This window comes from Mastomys coucha, unplaced genomic scaffold, assembly GCF_008632895.1.
Source record: "Mastomys coucha isolate ucsf_1 unplaced genomic scaffold, UCSF_Mcou_1 pScaffold9, whole genome shotgun sequence".
Classification (NCBI taxonomy): domain Eukaryota; kingdom Metazoa; phylum Chordata; class Mammalia; order Rodentia; family Muridae; genus Mastomys; species Mastomys coucha.
In genome coordinates, this window is record NW_022196915.1 from 19,682,413 (window position 1) to 19,702,836 (window position 20,424).

The window sequence follows — 20,424 nt, forward strand, 5'->3', positions numbered from 1 at the left end:
ATGGATGGAGATAGAGACACAGAAGTAGGACTCACAGAGAATTATGTCCCTCTCTGACCCTGGAGAACTTGGGAGGATGCTTAGCTACTGGCTCCTCTCCCCCTCCTTCTGGTCTACACCTCCATCTGATGTCTGCACTCAGCAGAGGGGCCTGTCTATAGCCTCAATGTCATTCTCACTCTAAGACCTTGCCACTGGCTCTTTTCCTTCACCCCTGACAAGCCTTCTAGAACTCTCTGACAGAGTAGACATTTCTCCTCTGGTTATTTGACTCTACCCATGGCTTCTGTTTTTCTTTTTCTTTTTTTCTTTTTTGTTTTTTTGAGACAGGGTTTCTCTGTATAGCCCTGGCTGTCCTGGAACTCACTCTGTAGACCAGGCTGGCCTCGAACTCAGAAATCCACCTGCCTCTGCCTCCCAAGTGCTGGGATTAAAGGCATGCACCACCACCGCCCAACTACCCATGGCTTCATAATCATTCATTCCTTTTGCTTTCTGTCTGGCTCTCCTCGGAGAGAGGTGTCTTTCTGTTTTTCTCCAATGTCACCAGTCTGTAGACTGGGTCCCTGATGCTAAAGTCTACGAATCCAAATTGATTCAATCCAAGCTTGCTCACTTGCATTGTTCTTTTTAATCAAGGCTCCCAGCCACTGCCTTAATTCTCTCTGCTAGGGTGGGATTAGCTGGTAGACTAGTAGCCAAGGACCCCTGAGTCTTGTGCTCAATGCATTCAAGACCAGACCTAAAGGCTTTCTTACCCTCTCTTCATACTGTCTTCTATGTTGAACCTCTCCTCTTTTCTTTGTCAGGCCAACGAGCCAAGTTTGTACCAACCCCCATCAACAACAGCAAAGAGAAGAAATTTTCTGAACTTCCCGTTCTGAGACTTTGAAAGACTTTTTTAATTAACCAAAATGGTTTCTCATAATAGATGGGTCCCAGGACGAGAACGCGGCTGTAACTCACGCGACAGGCGCCCCAGCGGTCGGGCTGCTAGCGGGGCGCCTAGCGGGTTGTGAATGGCAGCAACGCCTCAGGAGGGCCCCAGCCTGATTCTCCACTCCACGACCATCTGCCGTTCTATCATTTATATAGTTGGGGACACTTCTGTCTTTGGGAACAATAAAGCTTTTTTTTTTTTTTTTTTTTTTTTTTTTGCTTTGATGAATACATTTAAGTCTTTAAAATTTGAATTTAGAGAAATCAGCAAAAATGTATGCCACCTCATTCCAAAATTCATAATGCCTAATTGAAAGCATTTCCTGGGATGTTGTCACTTAGCCCAGAACATAAGTCCAATTTTCAGGTTCTAAGGTTACAAAAAAGCTCATGTGCAGACATGGAAACCTCAGAGCAATCCCTGCGGCTGACTCTCCTTTCAAGGCCCACGTTCAGTTTTCAAAAGGATTTGAGGCAGGCTTCCTTTAAGTTGTAAGACTAAATGCTTTCACGTGATTTAATTTACAAAATCTTAGTACAAGGATGATTTAGAAATGACACATCCTTCAATATGCAGTGGCGACCCCAGGTAGAGAAGGAGCCGCTGACTCATGGGACGTGTACTACCTCTGTGCCTGCTCTCTTGATTGGCTTTGCATACTTGCCCCATCACCCTAAACAAACCATTTGTGAAAGGCTGAATGATAGAAAGGATAGTTCACAGAGTGCTGTGACAATTGTCTGAGTAAAGGGACAGACCAGATAAGGGTGAGTATGACCACCTATAAAAAGAACTACAGGCAACGACACTTAGGCAAGCTACATTAATACTGACTATTTAGTGCATAAATTTTGCAACCTCAAGTTGTGAGTGAGACAGGCTATACTAAGAGAAGTTTTCAGAATAAATCAAGAGGAAAATCATGCTGTAGAAAATCATATTGGGAAGGTCAGGTAGATGCTTGCTGCACATCAGCTTGGCATTATTAGATTGCCTTTATCTTGCTGGCTCATCAATGTCTGTTTAATGAATGAGCTAAGGGGAGTCTACTTTGAATGGATATATGAGAGTAAGCCACCCTTACTCTGGATATATGGATATATGAGGGTAAGCACAGCATAGCTCACAGCTTTCTGCAGAGCTCAGAGTGAAGTTGGGATGTGCACTGGAGATAGGCTACCATGTCGCCTTTAGTCTGGATACAGGCCAAAATCCTGGACAGTGATGCTTTGCTTACCATGGCCAGCCACCTCATTCGATGCATGTAATGACACCACTCTATTTCACTAGAAAACCAGCCACACTGTTTCAACAATCAGGTATCTGTCTATACCCACAGTGATAAGCAGTCAGTGGTTCAGGCCATGACCTTGAACTTTTTATGGGAACAGGGCAGTCTCAGATGCCTATGTTCTCTGCTTTCATCTGAATTCTCTTTCAAACTGAGAGGGCTGAATCCAGCATATCCACCTGGAGAATAATCATCACTCAAGAAGAGGTTGAAGCAGTTTGATATCAGGACGAGGGACTTTATACCAATGAATCAGAGGGCTTCAACTGAATCCTCATATGACACAAATTCATGCACAAAGATGAAAGAGAGAGCACCATGTACCCTGGACCTTCTGCTGTATTAGGAGACAGATATTCAGGATCTAATCTCCATCAACCCCCTAATGAAAGCCTTGGAGCTGTGGATAAAGAGGCTTCTTTCTTGGGAAGCTTTTCCTCCAGCAGGTGTCAGGGGGTGGGAGGACACCATAATGTTTCAGAGGAGAGTAGATTTAAAAAATGGTTCAGACATTAAGAGCACTTGCTGCTTGCACAAAGGACCTGGCTTTGGGTCCAGCACACAATAGGCAGCTAATAACCACCTGTAACTACAGTTCCCAGGGATCTGACACCTTCTTCTGGTATTCACAGTGTCCTGCACATTCATGTTGTACTTACATACGTACATACACTCAGGCACATTAAATAAATAAATCTTTTTAAAAAATATGCTAGCTCTGAAACGTTTTAAAAGCAAGCTTGGTTAGAGAATTTAAAATATGAATAATGGACATCGTTACAAGAAAGAATCAGTTGTAATATTTTTTAACATGAAGAGTGCAACCATAAGGAAATACTTTAAATAAAGCGACCAATCAAGAAAAAAAAAAAAAAGATCACAACGCACAGCAACAAATCTCTCAGCACATAGCTGAATGTCATGGTGTACAGTCCTTGCTGTAATTCACACACAGAACAGTGTAATAGTAACCTTAATGCTCACTGCTAATAGCAAAATGATTCTTTTTATTGAAGGAGGAGAAAAAAAATAAAAACGATGTTGCTCTAAGCAGTTTTGAAATGAATATCTGATTCAAAACTTCCCCTGTGCATATAATTGCATGCTAATTTACATTTTAATTACTTCCTAAGAAATCAAAAGCATTTGTTGACAGTGGAACATAATGTCAACTTCACGGTGCACTGTTGGTGGATGCTTAATGAACTTAATTAGATAATTAGTGATGTTAATTATCCTTCTATTATGAAGATAAAGATGCCGCACAAATGATGTACTCAGCGAAGAAACATCATTAAAGGTATCCGTGTTTGCTTTTGTTCATTTACATCTGTTTTTCAGATTCTTGTAACTGGCTCATGATAAACGGTGACAAATAAAATTTGCTTAAAACGGGGGTGGTGCAGAGGGGAGGGGAGTCACCGCCTTCCTTCAGCCTGCTCTTGATTGTCCCCAGGATTCTGGGTGCTGGCACCATGGTGGGGCTGCTGCTGTTGTTGACAAATGTCTACTGTGCTAAACCACAGTTACACATGCATAACTTTCGAGTATGACATTGGTCTATAAAACTATAATGGAAGAGCAAATCCCCATTGCCTAGTGGCCTCATTGTCATCCTACTGTCACAGCACCACAGCTTGTGCACAGTGGTGCTGATGCTGGGGTGAACAGACCTGAGCTGGCAGTCTTTAAAAGTACTTGCAAGCTCCTTGATAGTAGCTACTGCCAGCTGCATAACTAGCTCTGGCTTGAAAGTGTTGTGCTTTGGAGAGCTAGCATGCCCTCCATCTCCTCAGGAAAAGTGGCCTGCGAGCAGTGCGCTAGGCTGTACCAGCCACAACCTGCAGCATGCTGTGCATCTCAGAAATGAGTCACCCATTTCAACTCAGAGTGAGCTTAGTCTGTTAGCCACTGGATCTGGGATGCACTTCTTCAACCTTGCTCTTATAAACCATACAGCCAAGGTGCTCTCGTAAGGCAGTCACAGTTCTAACAGGAGGGACTCCAAATTCCAAGGTCTTGACAATAGAGCATCTGAGAGCTCCGGCTTGCTTTGGTAATTGCCTTTTTCTTCCACAGCTCTTACTCTCTCCTCAATCACACACCTCGACTTTGTCTCAAAGCCCATTGTAGCTACTTTTGAAAAATATGGTATAACCCTTGGCCTCTTGTGATCAGAAGTTTTATATTCTAAGAAGTAGGTCTATGGTTTGTCTATGAGTACGTTCACTCCAGACTACAGAAGGGCAAATGCACTAAACTAGAAGATGGAGGAGGTGTCGCCAGCAGACCACATTCCTCCTCCAGGCCTGGCCTCAGCAAGAGCATTCTCAGCCCCTCATCGTGAGGCACTAGCATAGACATGACAGCAAGGAAGCCACAAGCCACTCCCTCACAACCCTCCAGTTCTGTATACTTGCTCTCTCATCCACAATTTCTTTTTAGCTTTATGACTTCTTTAAGGAGAATAAATACACAAACATTTAATAATGTAGGTGGAGGTTGGGGTGGCAGGGAGGAGAAAGGGCAGAGGAGGACATCTTGAAGGAATGAATTGATACAACAGACTCATTACTATTGCTCCCTTTGCTTCTGTGCATGCTTGAAAATTTCCACAAAGAGGTGAGGCGTAAAGTGTTTAGAGTAGATGGCCCTAAGTGTCATTTCACCAAGAACATTAGCAAGAGTGTTCCTCAGTGGAGCTACCACTGCTTTGCTGGTGTGGGTCTTGGCCATGGGTAAGGCTGTTCCATGAGAGGCGGTGTCTATGGTGTAGGATCAGAGATGGAGCTGATAGGAGATGGGCTCTGAGTAGCAGGCTATCCAAGGTCCCCAAGTATGGCTACTGATGGTGCTCGTGGAGATGCTGATATAGTTGGCATATATGGCCAAGGAGAATCTTTAGAGGACCCTGCAAGCACTTGGAACAGTATTAAATGCTATTCTGGTTTTGGCAACCCCACCCCCACCACCAAAGCTTATCTTTGGTGTTTTACCAACTCCAGTGAAACTTTTGCCCAGCTCTTCTGTCCCTCCACAAGTCCATCTCAGCATTCTGCTGTGGTAGAATGGAAAACAGCAACTGGCAGGAGGAGCATTTGCATCTCAGTGGAAATGTGGTAGACACAGGTTCAGCACTTTGCCAAGTACCCTTCTCCTACAAATGGCCTCAGGCTCTGATGGGAGACTAGTACAGGGTCTCCCTCCGTAGATGGGGCTGGTGGCTGCTTACTCAGGAAGCTTTGCACAGGTGGACATGTATGTGGTTTTCCAGAGACAAGTAGGGAGAAGCCCAGCTCACACTCCACACAATAAGACATGGATTAGGGGACATATGCATTCAGATGCACTCCCGCCTTTTTAAGGACCCCCCATGCCCTCTGACTCTCATCTTCTTCATTGCCAACAGATTCTCTATGCTGCTTTCACTCCCCCCACATCCCAGGCCATCTCTCTTCTCAGTTATTTCCTCTAGCCTTGGTGGGCTCCTATCTTCATCTGTCCCAGCCTTGGGCAGAATTTTCCTGTGCTCTTCGATGTTGGACACTCCTACCACTGTAGATTATGGTGCTATAGCCTTCTCCACTTAAATTGTGGAACACCCCTTGGACACCCTTTTGCCTCAGAAGCATCATCCTTAATCTAGTCAGTACATGAACAAGACCTCACCACACGCCCCCCATTTAACTTCATACTTATGGACACATCCAGCATGTCATTTGCTCCTTCTCTGACACTGGTTCCTGGCTTGCCCTTGCTAGTACCATTGGGCTTTTCCTGCCTGGTGTTTCTTCCCTACACTGCCTTCAAAGCCTCTGCCTTTCTTGACTCCAACCTAAAGTAATCTCCCTTGCTCTATTCCCTCCCCAGTGCCTCCCAGTGCCTGGGCCCCTCTTCTGTTTGCCAATGCTTTTGTTTACATATGTGTTGGTAGATGGTAATATGTTTTGCATTCTGGAATAACTTTAGGTGTGTAGAAGAACTGAGGAGACAATACAGAGCATTTCCATCTACTGACCCTCACCTGATATCAACGAACACTATATTTTGTAACAGTGTTTCTGCCCAAATAGGGTGGTGTTTGATTACTACTGTGGTTTGGGTATAAATTGTTCCCCCCAGGGGCTCATTGTGTCATTGTGTCAAGCACTTGATCATCAGCTAGTAGCAGTGATGTTATTTTAGGAAGTTTTAGAAACCTCAGGAGATGAGGCCTATCTGAACAGCTCTTCCCTACCACATATTCTTGCCTACCATGATGTTCTGTCTAAGCACATGGACCAAGTCACCATTGGTTGAACCCTTGAAAACCACCAACCAAAACAAATCATTCTTATACCAAGTGGAAAGACAGCTTGTCCTGAAACAAGAGCCATTGAAATTGAGTGGGCAGAAACGCAATATCCCTGCTAAGGAGAAAACTGGCTGGCCAGAGTGTCACTCAAGATTCTCCAAGCAGGCAGTGGTTAAATGGCTCCAGAACACCCTGAGCTGGCTTTTGGAGGTCTGAGGAGAGAGGCCAAGTCCCTAGCCTCTATCTGACTCTCAAGGCCATCACCATGTCAGAGACTACATCACAATTTGATCTCAGAAGGGACTTCAATGGGGCTTGGGGGGGGGGGGGGGGGGGGGTGGGGGGAGGGGAAGAAATCACATCTATCAAAGTAAGTGACGTCTATGAAATTGGCGTTGACTCAAAGCTCAGCTTCCATGTCAGGAGGAGTCCATACTCTCCTGCAGAGGAAGAGAGGAGTGAGCCATGACGAATCCTACCTCGTGTGCCTCACTCCCAGGAACAATTTATCAGTGCTATAGAGCTGTCAGCACTGACATGATAAGGAATAACACCGGATGAATAATGCTTCCTCCAGTACCAACTCCTTTAATTACAAGCCTCTTCTTTCCAGAAGAGAGACAGAAGATGCGAAAACACCAATTTCATGCACTCGTGCCTGAGTAATGTCTCCATGCTGCTTTTTCCAGATGGCGACCTCCTCACTGGAGGGACTAATGATGTGGGCATATTTAGGGAAAAACCAATAACGGAGTCTTTAACCTTCAACAACAAAAAGCGTGTTATACAAAATGTTCCTTGGGATACATTAGAAAATATCAATTACATTGCTCACTGAGGTGTAATCAGCTGTAATAATCAAAATTAATTTTTAAAAATAATTAAACAGACCCCAGGGCAAATAGTTGATGCTCTTATCTTATGACATCACAGTGTACATATGTACCTGAGAACTGTGCCTTCTGGTAACGACAAAGGCAGCTCATGGAGATGAGTGATGGATGTGGGGTCTGAGGGCTGCTGGGTCTCAATGCAGTGCTCCCTCCTTCCAGAACCTTCCATGCCCATCCTTTAGTATCCTTGTCTGTGGCTATTCTGTGCCCATTCCAACAGGGTTACCAGTGTGTAGGGAGGTCTAGCCAATTTTAAAATTTGAAACATGTTCATTTCAAAACGAATTTGTTTTTTAAAATTTAGGTGTTCCAAGAATACCTGCTCTTGGTACTGAAAAGTGACCCAGATCCAATTCTAGTTAAAGCCAGCTTTAGACCTGGCTTTTCTATACATAGCCCCAACTGGGAAGCCACAACATGTACATCCTCAGACACTCAGAGATTGTGAAACGTGATTACAAGTAGCAGACAGCAGAAAGGAGATACCACAACTGGGATCTGAGATCCCTGAGACATCTCCCAGGTCAAGGGTTCTAGGCTCACCTCTGCTCTGCACTCAGGATCCTTTGCCTGCCGCCCTGGCATCAGTCTCATGGCTGAAGATAGGCTCCCACTCCACGAAGTCACTTTGCTGTGGTGCGTGACACTTGAACGACTGGCCAGTGACTTCTTCTCAGATGCTGTGGGAGAAAATAAGAGCTGAAGCTGAAAGAAAAGCATACACACCAGTTCTACAGCTGGCTTGGCTGACAAAGAGCTCTCTAGGGCCTGGATGTTGCACCCCTTCTGCCAAAGAGAAGCAGCCTAAACTGCAGGCTCACCCTGCCATCTTCAGATATTCCTTTCACTAAGAAATGTGTGTGGACTATGGGATCCCTAGACATGGTCCAAACTCCTGTCTCCATGGCTCATGAGTGTCTAGCGAAACATGATAACATCCCAGAGTTACTAAACCTCAGTGTTCTCATAGGATGGAATGGAAATGGAAGAATTCAGACCTACTGGGTGTCATGGGGATAGGCTAAAAGAATGTGCTGAAAGGACCTGGAACATTTAAAGTGCTCAGTACTTGACTGCCAGTGGGAGAGCGCTTCAGAGTCAGTCTCAGCTTTGTATGCTTGACATCTCCATGGGCATATGTGCGTTGTTTTATTACACTTCTCTCTGACACACAATCTGATATTGTGGCTCCAAACTACATGTGCACCTGTTGCTACAGCTTGAGTGTGCTCCCTCCAAAATTCATGTTGTAATATCACCACTGTGATGCCAGGAGGTGGCAAAGTCATGAGGCTTGGTCTTCAGGGATGGAATCATGCCTTATAAAGGGGCTGAAGGAAACGGGCTCAGCTCTCTGTCCTTCCATTCCTTCTATTAGGTAAAGATGCAACATCCAAGCACACCTTAGAGGATATTACAAGGCCTGACTTGGAAGCAGATCTCTGACTAGACAACCAATCTCAGATACCCAGATCTTGGACTTTCTTACCTTTTAGAGCTCTAAGAAATTTAATTTCTGTTATTCATAAACTGTCCAACTTATGCTTTTTATGTAAGCAGCATGAATGGACTAAGATAGACGTATGCAGGCATATCTTCCAGTACAATCTGGAAGGCCAGTTAGCTAAGGGCTCTGGATGTCTGAACAGTAAGCCAATAGACAAGCAAACTTCTGGTGCTGTAAACTTTTGTGATGCTGAAAGACTTTAAAGGAGCATATGAATTTTGAAGCCCAAAACACCTCACCACCAAGCAAATTTAAAATCTCATTGCTGAGTTGATAAGCATGAGGGCAGAATATTTGTTTTTTATGCTGGTTTTTTAAGGATAGTCATTTGCTTCATGAAGTGACGGTACACAGCCTGAAGCTCAAGGCTGCTGTGTAGCTTGGAGCAAAGTTTCAAAGCTGATCAGTGCTCTTTAGGGCCAGACCTAGTGCTCCAATCTCACAAGCCTTAGTCAGAACCTGGGACAAGAGACCAGTCCCTCTAAGGGACTATTGCAAGCTGTCTGTTTGGTTGGTACTTCCAGCTTTCTTTTCCCCCAACATGTAAATGCAGCATTCATTCTTTGTGATGACAGATAAGAAATGTTCAGTGATGTAAACCACACCCACCAAATATATTACACAGAAAAGGTCCTGGCTCTGAGAGGATGGCCCTGAGTGAAACCTTGGAATATAATGGCTCTATGAGACCTAGTTTTTGTTCCTTGACTTGAGGGGACAGAGACCTAAGTAATGCTGCCAGGCTCTGAGCATTGTCTCCTCCCAAAGTGGGGTGACCTCTTCGATCTTCACTTCGCTTTCCCCAGCCTTCACGGAGAGATCTATCTTGAAGGCATCCTCCAGTGTCTGTCGCCTCTGTGCCACCAGCTGCTGCCAGAGTGTCCGCACTGACTTCTGGATGCTGTGCTGAACTAAGAAAGAGAGTACACAGCACGGTGAGGGTGGCCTCCCCCAAACAGGACCAAGAGGCCACAAGACAGAATATCACTTCTTGATGTCTTGATCATCCAGCATTGCAAACTCCACCCAAGAAGTCAGTAAGTAGAGTCAACGCTACCAACATCCATATAAATTGGTTTTTTCCTTCTTCCCATGTCTACCTCTTACTAAGACCTGTCTGCCTCTCATGCCCAAATCTAACAAATGAGATCAAGGAATATAGGAGTCTCTCTCCAATCCCCAATTCTGTCTGATACCAGCAGCATCCCTTGTGTGACTCCTCAGTAGCTCTGGTGGTTTGAATATGTTTGGCCCATGAGAATTGCTATTATTAGGAAGTGTGGCCTTGTTGAAGTAGGTGTGGTCTTGTTAGAGGAAGTGCATTACTGTGGGTATAGGCTTTGAGGTCCTATGTTCAAGCTCTACCCAGTATGGAAGAGACATCCCCCCACACACACACTTCCTAGCTACCTGCAGAGGAGAATGTCCTGCTGCTGTCTTGGGATCAAGACGTAGAACTCTCAGCTCCTTCTCCAGCACCATGTCTGCCTGCATGCTGCCATGCTTCTAGCTATAATAATAATGGACTAACCCTCTGACACTGTAAGCTGGCCCCAAGTAAATGTTTGCCTTTATGAGAGTTGCCTTGGTCATGGTGTCTCCTCACAGCAATGGAAACCCTAACTAAGACAACAGCTAAAGGGTTACCCCAAGTACCTCCTAACAAACCTTCTTAACCATGTTGGTCTCTGTGGAGAATAGAGCACAAATACAAGGGTGTGCCCAGGTGAACCATTTCATTTTATAGCACTGGATCTGCTTCTCAGAATCTACCCTTCTCGGTGCCCTGGGTTATCCGAAATGTAGATCTACAAGCCAGCTCTGCTTGGCACACTGAAGTCTCTAGTCCCTTGAGCTATGTGTGTGCAGGTTTATCCAGACATGTAGATGCATAGGAGCCAGAGATCACTGCTAGATATTTTTATCACTCTCTAGCTTACTCTGCCTGAACCTGAAACAGTAGCTTATTGTCTTGCTGGTTAAGCCAGCTTGGTAAGCTTGGCTAAGCTGGTTGGCCAGCAAGTCCCTAGGATCCTCCTGTGTCTATCTCCCCAGTGCTGGGATTGCAGGTATTTGCCACCACAGTCTGCATTTTACATGAGTGGTAGGGATAAGAACTCATATCCTCATGCTTATACCATGAGCATTTTGCTGACTGAGCTACTTCCTAGGCCTGGGATTTGTTTTGCTAATCCCACCTCTACCAAATTCCAAAGTATAGCCATGCATGCTGTAAATGACACTGTATCAGTATAAGGTTTAAAGCCACAAGCTTCTGAAACTGGAAAGGCTTAAGGGCCTTTCTGACCACAGCCTAAATGTGCTCATCCCGATGATTCATATTACAAGGTGCACAAGGCAAGTGGTACAGACTTCAAATCCAGCAGCAGAGGCTTGGGCCTTCTCAATCAAGACAGAATGGATACACTCCTTAAACACATGGATGAGTGTGTGTGCATGCTTTGGTGTGTGCTTTAGCGCATGCTTTTGTGTGTGTGTGTTGTTATATAAACTGATAATTATGGGGAACATAGCTGAAAGGTAGCAAGGTACTGGTTTGAACTTGGATGTCAGTTTCAACTTGAGTGAGGAGCCAAGGGATTGAAGTAAGATATGTTTCTCTGTCTTTTTACCCACCCCTCTATCTGACCTTCTATGCCTCCATCCTCCCGTCCATCTCTCCATCCTCTCATTTGTTCCTTCACCTTCCATTCATACATCTCTCCTCTCTATCTGGAGCCTATACTGTAACTGCTGCTGTCCACCTCCCTGCACACCAACAGGACACCCGGCAGAACACACCATCGCCCAGACGTGGGAGGCCCTCCTCCTTCGTATCTTTCACTTCTTCACTTGGGGAAAGGAAGACTTGGTGATAGGGAGTAATTCTGGGCTTGAGTTCCAATCCAAATCCTTCTGGATAACTAGCAAACAAGAAAAAATTCATGGTAAACTCAAGTTTCCTCAGGACCATGCCATGGTTTTTGTTTGTTTGTTTGTTTGTTTGTTTGGAGAGGTCACTCCAATGTGGAAAAGTATACCAAGTTAAAGAAAATACAACTTAATAATGTCCATAGATAATATTGAACAATGGATTTCCATATAACAGTGAAAAATGTCTTATCCTTATGGGTTGTCCTAGCTGTGGAATCTCTTGTGCCTCCAGCAGAGGCAATGATTCATCTCTTAGTGTCTCTTTCCTGTCATCAGAACTGGACCTTCCAAAGCACTGATACTTGACTCTATTGGACCTTGATGTCATCCCATAGTCAGAGCTAGTTTCCAGGGCATGTAACTGGCCAGAGTCCTATACATTGAAGGACTCCGTTACTACCACTTTTGACAACACTAGTAATTATTAAATGTATGCTTCATATTTTAATTTTGACAGGGACCCATAGTTCTAATGGGAGCACATGGCTCATACACTGTTCCCCTGTAACCTTATTCTGTGGTAGTCCCATGCATGATAGTGCCCTGTGTCCTCTTCTGGAGGGCTCAGCCTCCTGGGCAGAGAAAAACACTTATAATATGTAGATAAAATCTAAAACAGCAAACATAGAAATATAAATCTGCCCATGTTCAAGAAAAAAAACACTGTTGAAATGTAAAGAATAAAATGTTCTGCAGAGAGCCCTGAAGAGGCTGCTGTTCCCAATATGTGAAAGGATGCTCTGCTTGCCTCAGCTGGGCACCCACATAAAGAGACAAGGGAAGGCCTCCAGACTTAACCACACACTGAAAATGGATGGTTTTCAAATTAAAAAATGGTAGTAGAACTAGTGCCTCTCTGGGATGGAGACTTCCCCAGCACTTCCCGAGGCCTCTAGTTAGTTCTTGCTGGCCTTGACCTCATGACCTTGCTGCTTCACCCTCTTGAGGCTGGGATGAAAGCCAGCACAGGCACGGGGTTGGCTTCCTAGACAGTGTTAAGCTGAGCCAACCCTAGTGATAATTCATGCTCAATAAGAATAGCTACAGGATGTAGAGAGGTTCTTTTATTCAAATGATTAAACTTATCATTTATACTGGCATAAGTATGATTGAGAAAGGTAGAATCAGGGATGGTGGCAGATTCAAATAATCATAGGACCCTAGAGGTAGAGGCAACAAGATCAGGGGTCCAAAGCCAACCTCAACCACATAACAAGTTTGAGATCAGACTAAGCTACTTCTCAAAACTAAAACCCAGAGGGGGAGAGAGAGGAGTCAGAAGGTGGGCATGAGTAATATATATATATATGTGTATATACATATATATATATATATTATATAATACTGGAGCCTATACTGAACATATACATATATACATATGTATATGTATGTGTGTGTATGTGTGTGTGCATATGTAAAATGAAATATATATACATATATATGCAAAATGAAATATATAGAAAGATACAGATATAAATAAATAGATATGCAAATATTCACAAAATTTTTAAAAATCCAAACTATGAAAGACATTTGGTCCCAAGCATTTCAAATGAAAGAGCAAATCTCTTCTACCATGTGGGGGTGAGACGAGTTGAACACAATACATTCAAGGACCATAGATTCAAATGGGGCTTCCAGAAAGTGGGCTTATGCAACAGCAGTTTGTCAGTGTTTCTTAGGTAAGTGTGCTTGTTGATATTGTTCTGAATCCCATACATATTTTGTGTAGTTTTCTGTAAAATTATTTTTGTAGAAAGAAAATTATTTCTAGCTTGTATGGTATATTGAATTATGAACATTTTTCCATACTGAGATAGCATTTATCAAATATTAATGTTTCTGAAATCTGGCTATATAAAAAGAAATCAATGTGTACACTTAATGTTTGCATCTTCTGCCTCAAAAACTGAAATCAATTAAATATCTTAGAATTTTGGAAATGAAGTAAATTACTATTTTTTTGATGCCTCTAGTTACTTGGTCACAGAGACTTGGGGATGGCTTGTCTGTCAAGCACTACATACAACTTCAGCTATTCAGCCGAACAAAAACCTTCTTTCATTTATATCGACCTCCCCTCAATGTCCTTCCCTCTCCATCTTGCTTTTTGACCCTGACCACAGCACAGGGAGGAAAGCTTCAGTTCTTACCTCCTGGCATTCAGCAGCAAAAGGCAATGCATGAGGCACAGAAGGAAGCTGACATTGGAATTGTAGGTGGCAAAGATGATGTCCCAGTGCTCCTGTAGGAAGTCCAGGATGCTGAGGAGGCCAAGACACTCAGACAGGGACTGCTGGGGCTTAGAGAGGCAGTGCAGGATGACTTTATTCAAACTGCTGTATAACGCACTCATGACGGTGTCCTTTTGGGAAGACGGGTTCTCGATGACCTGTACCACAAAAATGAGACACACACATGCTCATGGATAGTTTGCTATTTCACACACTGACCCAGTTTACCATGGAAACAATGCTTTGAAAAGTTACACAGTCACAGACACGACCGTGTACAGTGGGCAACTCTTAATGTAGAGAGACTCGCAACTGGTCAGTATGAGGAGGCTGGGCCCTAAACAATACCTATGTCACCTCCTCCAAAGACTCAGAGAATAGCACACAAGAGGGGAAAGACTAAGAACTGAAGGATGGAAAGGAGTTCTGTGGGGAATGTCTTCTGGCCATGATATGGATGGCGCACCTGGAGCTTAAAGTAGCTATGGCCACCAGCACATGATCTGCACAAGGCTGGACCCACCAACATTCCATCATAGATGGGAGGGGGCATCTGGAATGGTCCCATCTCTCTCAGAGGACCTCTAGACAATTAATAGTTGCTGGGAGAGGAGGAGCCACATTCCTACACTGCTCAGTGGTACATGACCTCATGCAAGTAAACTGTAATGAAATGAAGTGGGCTACAAAAAAAGACATGAAATTGGGGGGGGGGACTTGGGAGGAAGGAGACATTCAGGAGGAGAGGGAAGGAAAGAAGAAAGGACAGTTGAAAAGAATGCATGGGATTGAGAATGAATGTATTTTTTAAGTGACACAATCTGACCTGTCACTAGGTTTCTACACTCTTGAGCCTCTACTAAAGAGAGGATCAATAAAGGCAATTTGCAGAATTCAAGAAGAAACTCATAAAGACAAAGAGGCTAAGAGCTGACCACAGCCACATTTTGGAACATGGATTTATTAATCATAGGTTTATGAAACACTGGTGAGGGGACTGACATTCAATATATGAACATATGCTGTTCATATCTGTTTTAAAACAGGTATGTTATTAATAATTACAACAATGTTAATAATTACAAGAGCAATTAGTAATAGTCCCAGTATATGTGTGTGTATGTATGTGTGTGTGTATGTATGTGTGTATATATATATTTACATGTATATACATATTTTTTTTCATTTAAGTGGCATATTATAAAATAGGCTATTAGATGACCTTACTCTAGGGAGGAAAGGCTGAGGTCAGGGTGGTTAGCTGGTCAGCAAGGGTCAAGCCCACCAGGGACAACTGAACTATAGTTTTCTCTCTCTCGTCCCCTAAAGGAGTTAGAAGCAACAGACTTTATTCAGTTCATCAAAATCTCAGGGATGTTGCAGAGGGCTAGAGTATAGGGTCTTAGCATAGGTGGCTCAATAAGTCCATTTGCTCTCTGCAGGACACAGGTCAGTAATGTGCAGTTTTTTTATTCTGTTAGGATGGCTTGTTAGTTGGGCTCCCTTGGAGCAGAGTAGCTAATGCTGTATTTCTTTGCTGTGACGTTCCATTTGCCTATAGACTGCTGAGAGTTAGGGCTCATGGTTTCATCGTCATCCTATCTGTACCTTTTGAACCACAGTTAAGGGCTGTGGATGTGGATTGCAGAAGGCAGGAGAAAGGACTGGGCCTGAGGGACCATCCTTCAGGGTATGCAGTGACTCTCAAGCATGCCTAGCCTTTAAAGAGCTTTCCTTTGTCTTTTGTGTCTTGGATTCTATCTCAACTCCAAGAACGAAGATCTAGTTGAACTAAGAAGACTCCCAGTCCACCCACAGGATATGTCTTACCACCCTGGCGACACAGCTTCTTACCGCTATGATGTGCTCTAGGATGAAGAGGAGGATGTGCCTGGGATCTGCTGAGAACATCCCACTATACAACTTCTCAACCAGCTTCTGGGTGAAGTAGGAAATGCTTGCAAGGGAAGGCACAGTACCAGCTTCTGTATTTGGTGGGGGCTCCCTACTGCCTGGGTGAGATAAGGAAACAGACTGAGATTAGTGTCTAATGGGTTTCTCCACCCCGCAGCCTACAAATCCTTCTTGGTGTCCATGTCCTGGTCACCTGTATACCCCGGTGTTCTGAAGATGAAGTGTCTAATAGGCACATAGAGAACACATATTCAGAGCAAACTGAGTTTTAAAAAGCCAGTTAGTGATATAAATCAAGGGATGAGAAGACAACCAAGAGAATATTTCCTCTGGGGGTTCTTACACATGAAAACAAGAGAGTTGAATATTCAAGGTTAATGAGAAAGGGAACCCAAGACTATACTGACATGTTGGACTGATGTGTGGGCTAGTTTTTAAACAAGTTGACACAAGCTAGAGTCATCTTGGACAAAAAGAACATCAATCATGGATTTGCCTCCATGAGATTGGCCTGTAAGCAAGCCAATGGGGCATTTTCTTGATTGATTGATGTGAGAGTGCCCAACCCACTGAGGGTGGCAAGAGCCCTGGGAAGATGGTCCTGGTTGTATAAGAAAGCAAGTAAATTGAGCAATCCATAGGGAGCAAGCCAGTAAGCAGCTTCCCTCCATATTCTCTTTGTGCACTGCTGCCTTGACTCCCCTTAGTAATGGATTGAATCAAGATATATAAGCCAAACAGACCCCATCCTCCCAAGTTGTTCTTGACCATAGACCTTTATCACAGAGTAGAAAGCAAACTAGGGCAGTTGCAGAAAGAGCCATAATGTAAAGCAGATATCCAGACTCATTCACACAGCAGACAGCGTAGTGTGTTCACCTCAGTGAGATCTCGGATGATTCCTAGCACTCTGAGTTAGCTAAGACTACACATTCCAGGTCAGCAACCCAGTCACGCTGCCATTCAGAGACAGAGACAAGATGAACACTGAGTTGAGTTGCTATGTCATCATTCTGCCTATACAGTCCTATACTCTCCTCCATGCCAGATATCAAGAGAAAGGCACAAGCCAGGTTTGCATGTTGTGTCACAAGGGAAAATCCTAGAGGCAAGCTAGGTCTCATGGGATTCCTGTGGCTCAGAAAACACTGGTGTGGCATGGCCTTGATTGTTAAATGAAGCCTCAGCTGTCCAGGAGCTAAGGTCTTAAGTGTTGCAGGATGGCTGCCTCTTTATCCAGGGCCTTTTGTTCAAGAAATGCTTCCTGGGCAGTGAGTCTGTCATTAACATGAGTAAGAAGGCTCTGAGTGTGTTAGGCTCAATTATCTCACAGTCCCGAAGCATGAGTCAGGTTTCTGATGAAGTAACAGGAGACTGATCTGAACCCAGAAGACAGGAGGCATTTCTACCTCAGGCCCAACTATGAGAGGTCTCATGGAAAACAGCAACCGTCACCCTATCCCAACCTGTGTCAGCAGAGGTTATCAAACTCTCACTGAAGACAGATGCAGGATGCAGAGGGAATGGTGACACTCAACCTGGGGATCTTGGTGTCCCAGTGAGCTGCCCAACACTAGGAACAGAGAAGAGCGCAGAAGGCACTTGCTCACCTCGTAAGGTTGGCATGCTACCCCACTCACCTCTTAGGGTTGGCATGCCGTCCCCACTTGGGACATGGAATATGTCCATGGTGGAAAGTAGGACCTCAGACTGGAAGTCTCGCTTCTGCTGGCTGGTGGCACCATCTGGGGAAGCCTGAAAACATGGCCCAGGACTGAGACGCCAGCTACCGAGTCATCATGTCCCCTTAGTGACCACATTCTCGTTGGCTGACTAGTGAGTATGAGCTGCTGACTGGCATAACTGCCTTTCTCTGAGGCATTGTCCTCTGATGACCCAGCCACCTCACCCAGGAGGTAAAGCTCTCCCTTTGAGTGAAAAAGCGAGTCAGAGGAGTCCACAGCCAATGACCATCTGGCCATTATCTCAATGTAGAGTTGACTCTAGGACATGGCATGCCACTGCCCTTAGGGACCAGAGTTGAGACCACCCATGGACAAGCTTCTGCCCCAGAATTCTGCTTCTCTTCCCCTTCTCCTGAATACCTACTTACAAATCACTTCCACTAAACCCTTGCCTCAGGCTCAGCCTCTAAGGACCTCCCATCTATTCATCTGTTGGTCAACCTTGGCCTGAGGTTCACAGGCTGCACACCAAGTCACTGCAGTACTAGCAGTCAAACTCCCAATAGCAGCATGCCCTGCCCCTGAGTGCCAGTCTCCTCCCACTGCACACAATCCACCAACACCCCCCTTCTAACCTACCTCCAGGAGGACCTCCAAAGGCAGCCACTGCTTGGGGTTGGACACTCCAAGCAGCAGGTCCCTCAAGAGGACTTGCATGAACTCTTTCAGCTGCCTCTGAGCTGGATGTGGCTTGAAAGATGCTTGGAATCCCTCAGCAGCACAGCTGGCTTCAAAAGATGCCCCGGGACCGCTGGTGTTTCTAGAGGACTCAGATGTGGCCTCCTGGGAGAAGTGACAGAGCAGTGTAGTTGGCTTTGCTTGGAAGCCTTTGCCTACACGCCACTGTGGGCAAGGTCCTCATCAAAGCCACCTAACACCTGCATGCAAACCTGTTCTGCAGAGGCAGGAGATTGGCCCGGACTCAAACTTGGAAGGTGGCCACATCTGTCTGAGATGCACTTTGAGAGCCACAGAGTCAGAGATCATCAAGGAGGTCTAGAATGCCATAATGGGCATGGCAATGTCTGGTTCTGGGACTCAGCTCTAAGTCCCCAATGCTCTACCTATCCCAACCCTGCTAATGCTGACAGACAGCATCCTTGGATGAAAAGGACAAAGAGGTAGCGCTGGAGGATCTCAACCAGGTCTCCAAAGCTGTCTGGCACTTAGGTTCTCACTGGGGATTAGCAAAAAAAAAAACAAAAAGAAAGAGAAAGAGAGAGAAGGAAGGAAGTAAGGAAGGAAGGAAGGAAGGAAGGAAGGAAGGAAGGAAGGAAGGAAAGAAAGAAAAAGAGAAAGAAAGCAGGGCTCATTTCCCTAGATAGTCCAGGACAACATGGAGATGCCAAGAGGCCAAATGATAGACCCAAGGACACATGGCCAGGGACTCTTGTCTCCCGCCCCGTGAACTTTTCATGTGCCTTCATATGTTGGCACCTCCCTTTGCTCATTCATAAAATTAATGCAGCCATTCTTAATTAAGCCATAAAATGAATTTAATGGCATCTAGGGAGGTGGTGACTGCATTAATTAGCTCCGTGCGGCCTTGACTGGAAAGATGCCATATAAATTCACAGCAAATGGAAGACTTTTGGCCACCGGCTGCCCGCAAGAAGAGGTTCTGTCTCATTGTCTGTGCAACAAAGGCCTGGCAAGGATGACTTGGTTGAGGCTAGGAGGATGAAGGCTGCTTCAGAACTGGAGCAGAAGCCCTATGATGGGGCCTGCTTGGAGCTGTTTGTTGACTGGAGAGATGATCTGTGGGGGAGGGACTTTTTCCTCTATTTCCCTCCCACAGAAGTGACAGGTGGCTGTGGAGGAAGCATCTTGGACCAGAGTGCACTTGGCTAAAATCTCCCAATTCAGCAGATGCCAAACCTGGCTCAGACACAGGCTGAGGTAGCACTGGGGTCACAGGGCCAGGCCACAGATTTTGGGAGCCTGGTTCCCTGAGACCCACTGGGGACAGTAAAAGCAGCCCGAAGAACTGTCCTCCCTGCTTGACCCAGGTTACCTGGTCAAGCTTGTATTTGGGTCTCACAGCTGCAGCCAGCTGAGCCTTCTGTGGGTCTTTCTGGCTTTTTTGTTCATTTCTAGCCAGTTACTTGAGTATAGATAGATTTGTCAAAACATTGTGTGACCACTTTCTCATTTTTTTATCCATCTTCTAGTCTTTATATTTAATCTCTTTATGTAAACTAAATATGCTTGTCCCTTAGCATCTGTGGGATATAATTCTAGGAACCACTTAAGATACCAAACTCCCCAGATGCCCAACTCTGTTACATAAAAATATTTGCATAGATTCTGCCCAAATCCCCCTGCCCGGATATTTCATCATCTCCATGTGAGTGGTAGTGCTTAATATAACATCAATGCTGTTAAAGTTAAAGTTTATGGAATAATAATGAAAAAATCTGCACATGTTGGGGACAGACAAAAACATGTTTAATGTCTAAAAGTATTTCTGTCCTACACTGGAAACACTCCAAACACAAAGCTCATGGATGCAGAGCACTGGCTGGGCTCTTCAGGCTTAGTCAGCTGTTTATTTAAGCTGATCACAATGGGAAGGAGACAGGTTTGGAGGACTGCCACTTTAAATCTTAGAAAGGTAGCATTTCTCAGTTTTGCCACCCTTTGGCCAGATGGGCCCTGAGCCCAGGGACACA

At 44.8% G+C, this 20,424-nt stretch overlaps 1 protein-coding gene across 1 annotated transcript in view; it reads right to left on the minus strand.

The window, feature by feature from the left end:
- The window catches only part of Wdfy4 (WDFY family member 4), a 234,798-nt gene that overhangs the window by 105,200 nt on the left and 109,174 nt on the right, over positions 1–20,424 (minus strand). The window contains exons 33-39 of the mRNA XM_031361883.1: positions 18,332–18,535; positions 17,648–17,762; positions 15,948–16,105; positions 14,013–14,251; positions 11,728–11,849; positions 9,651–9,836; positions 7,962–8,098 (exon numbers count right to left, since the gene is read on the minus strand). Coding sequence (XP_031217743.1) covers positions 7,962–8,098; positions 9,651–9,836; positions 11,728–11,849; positions 14,013–14,251; positions 15,948–16,105; positions 17,648–17,762; positions 18,332–18,535 — 1,161 coding nt within the window. The remainder of the gene's footprint in view (positions 1–7,961; positions 8,099–9,650; positions 9,837–11,727; positions 11,850–14,012; positions 14,252–15,947; positions 16,106–17,647; positions 17,763–18,331; positions 18,536–20,424) is intronic.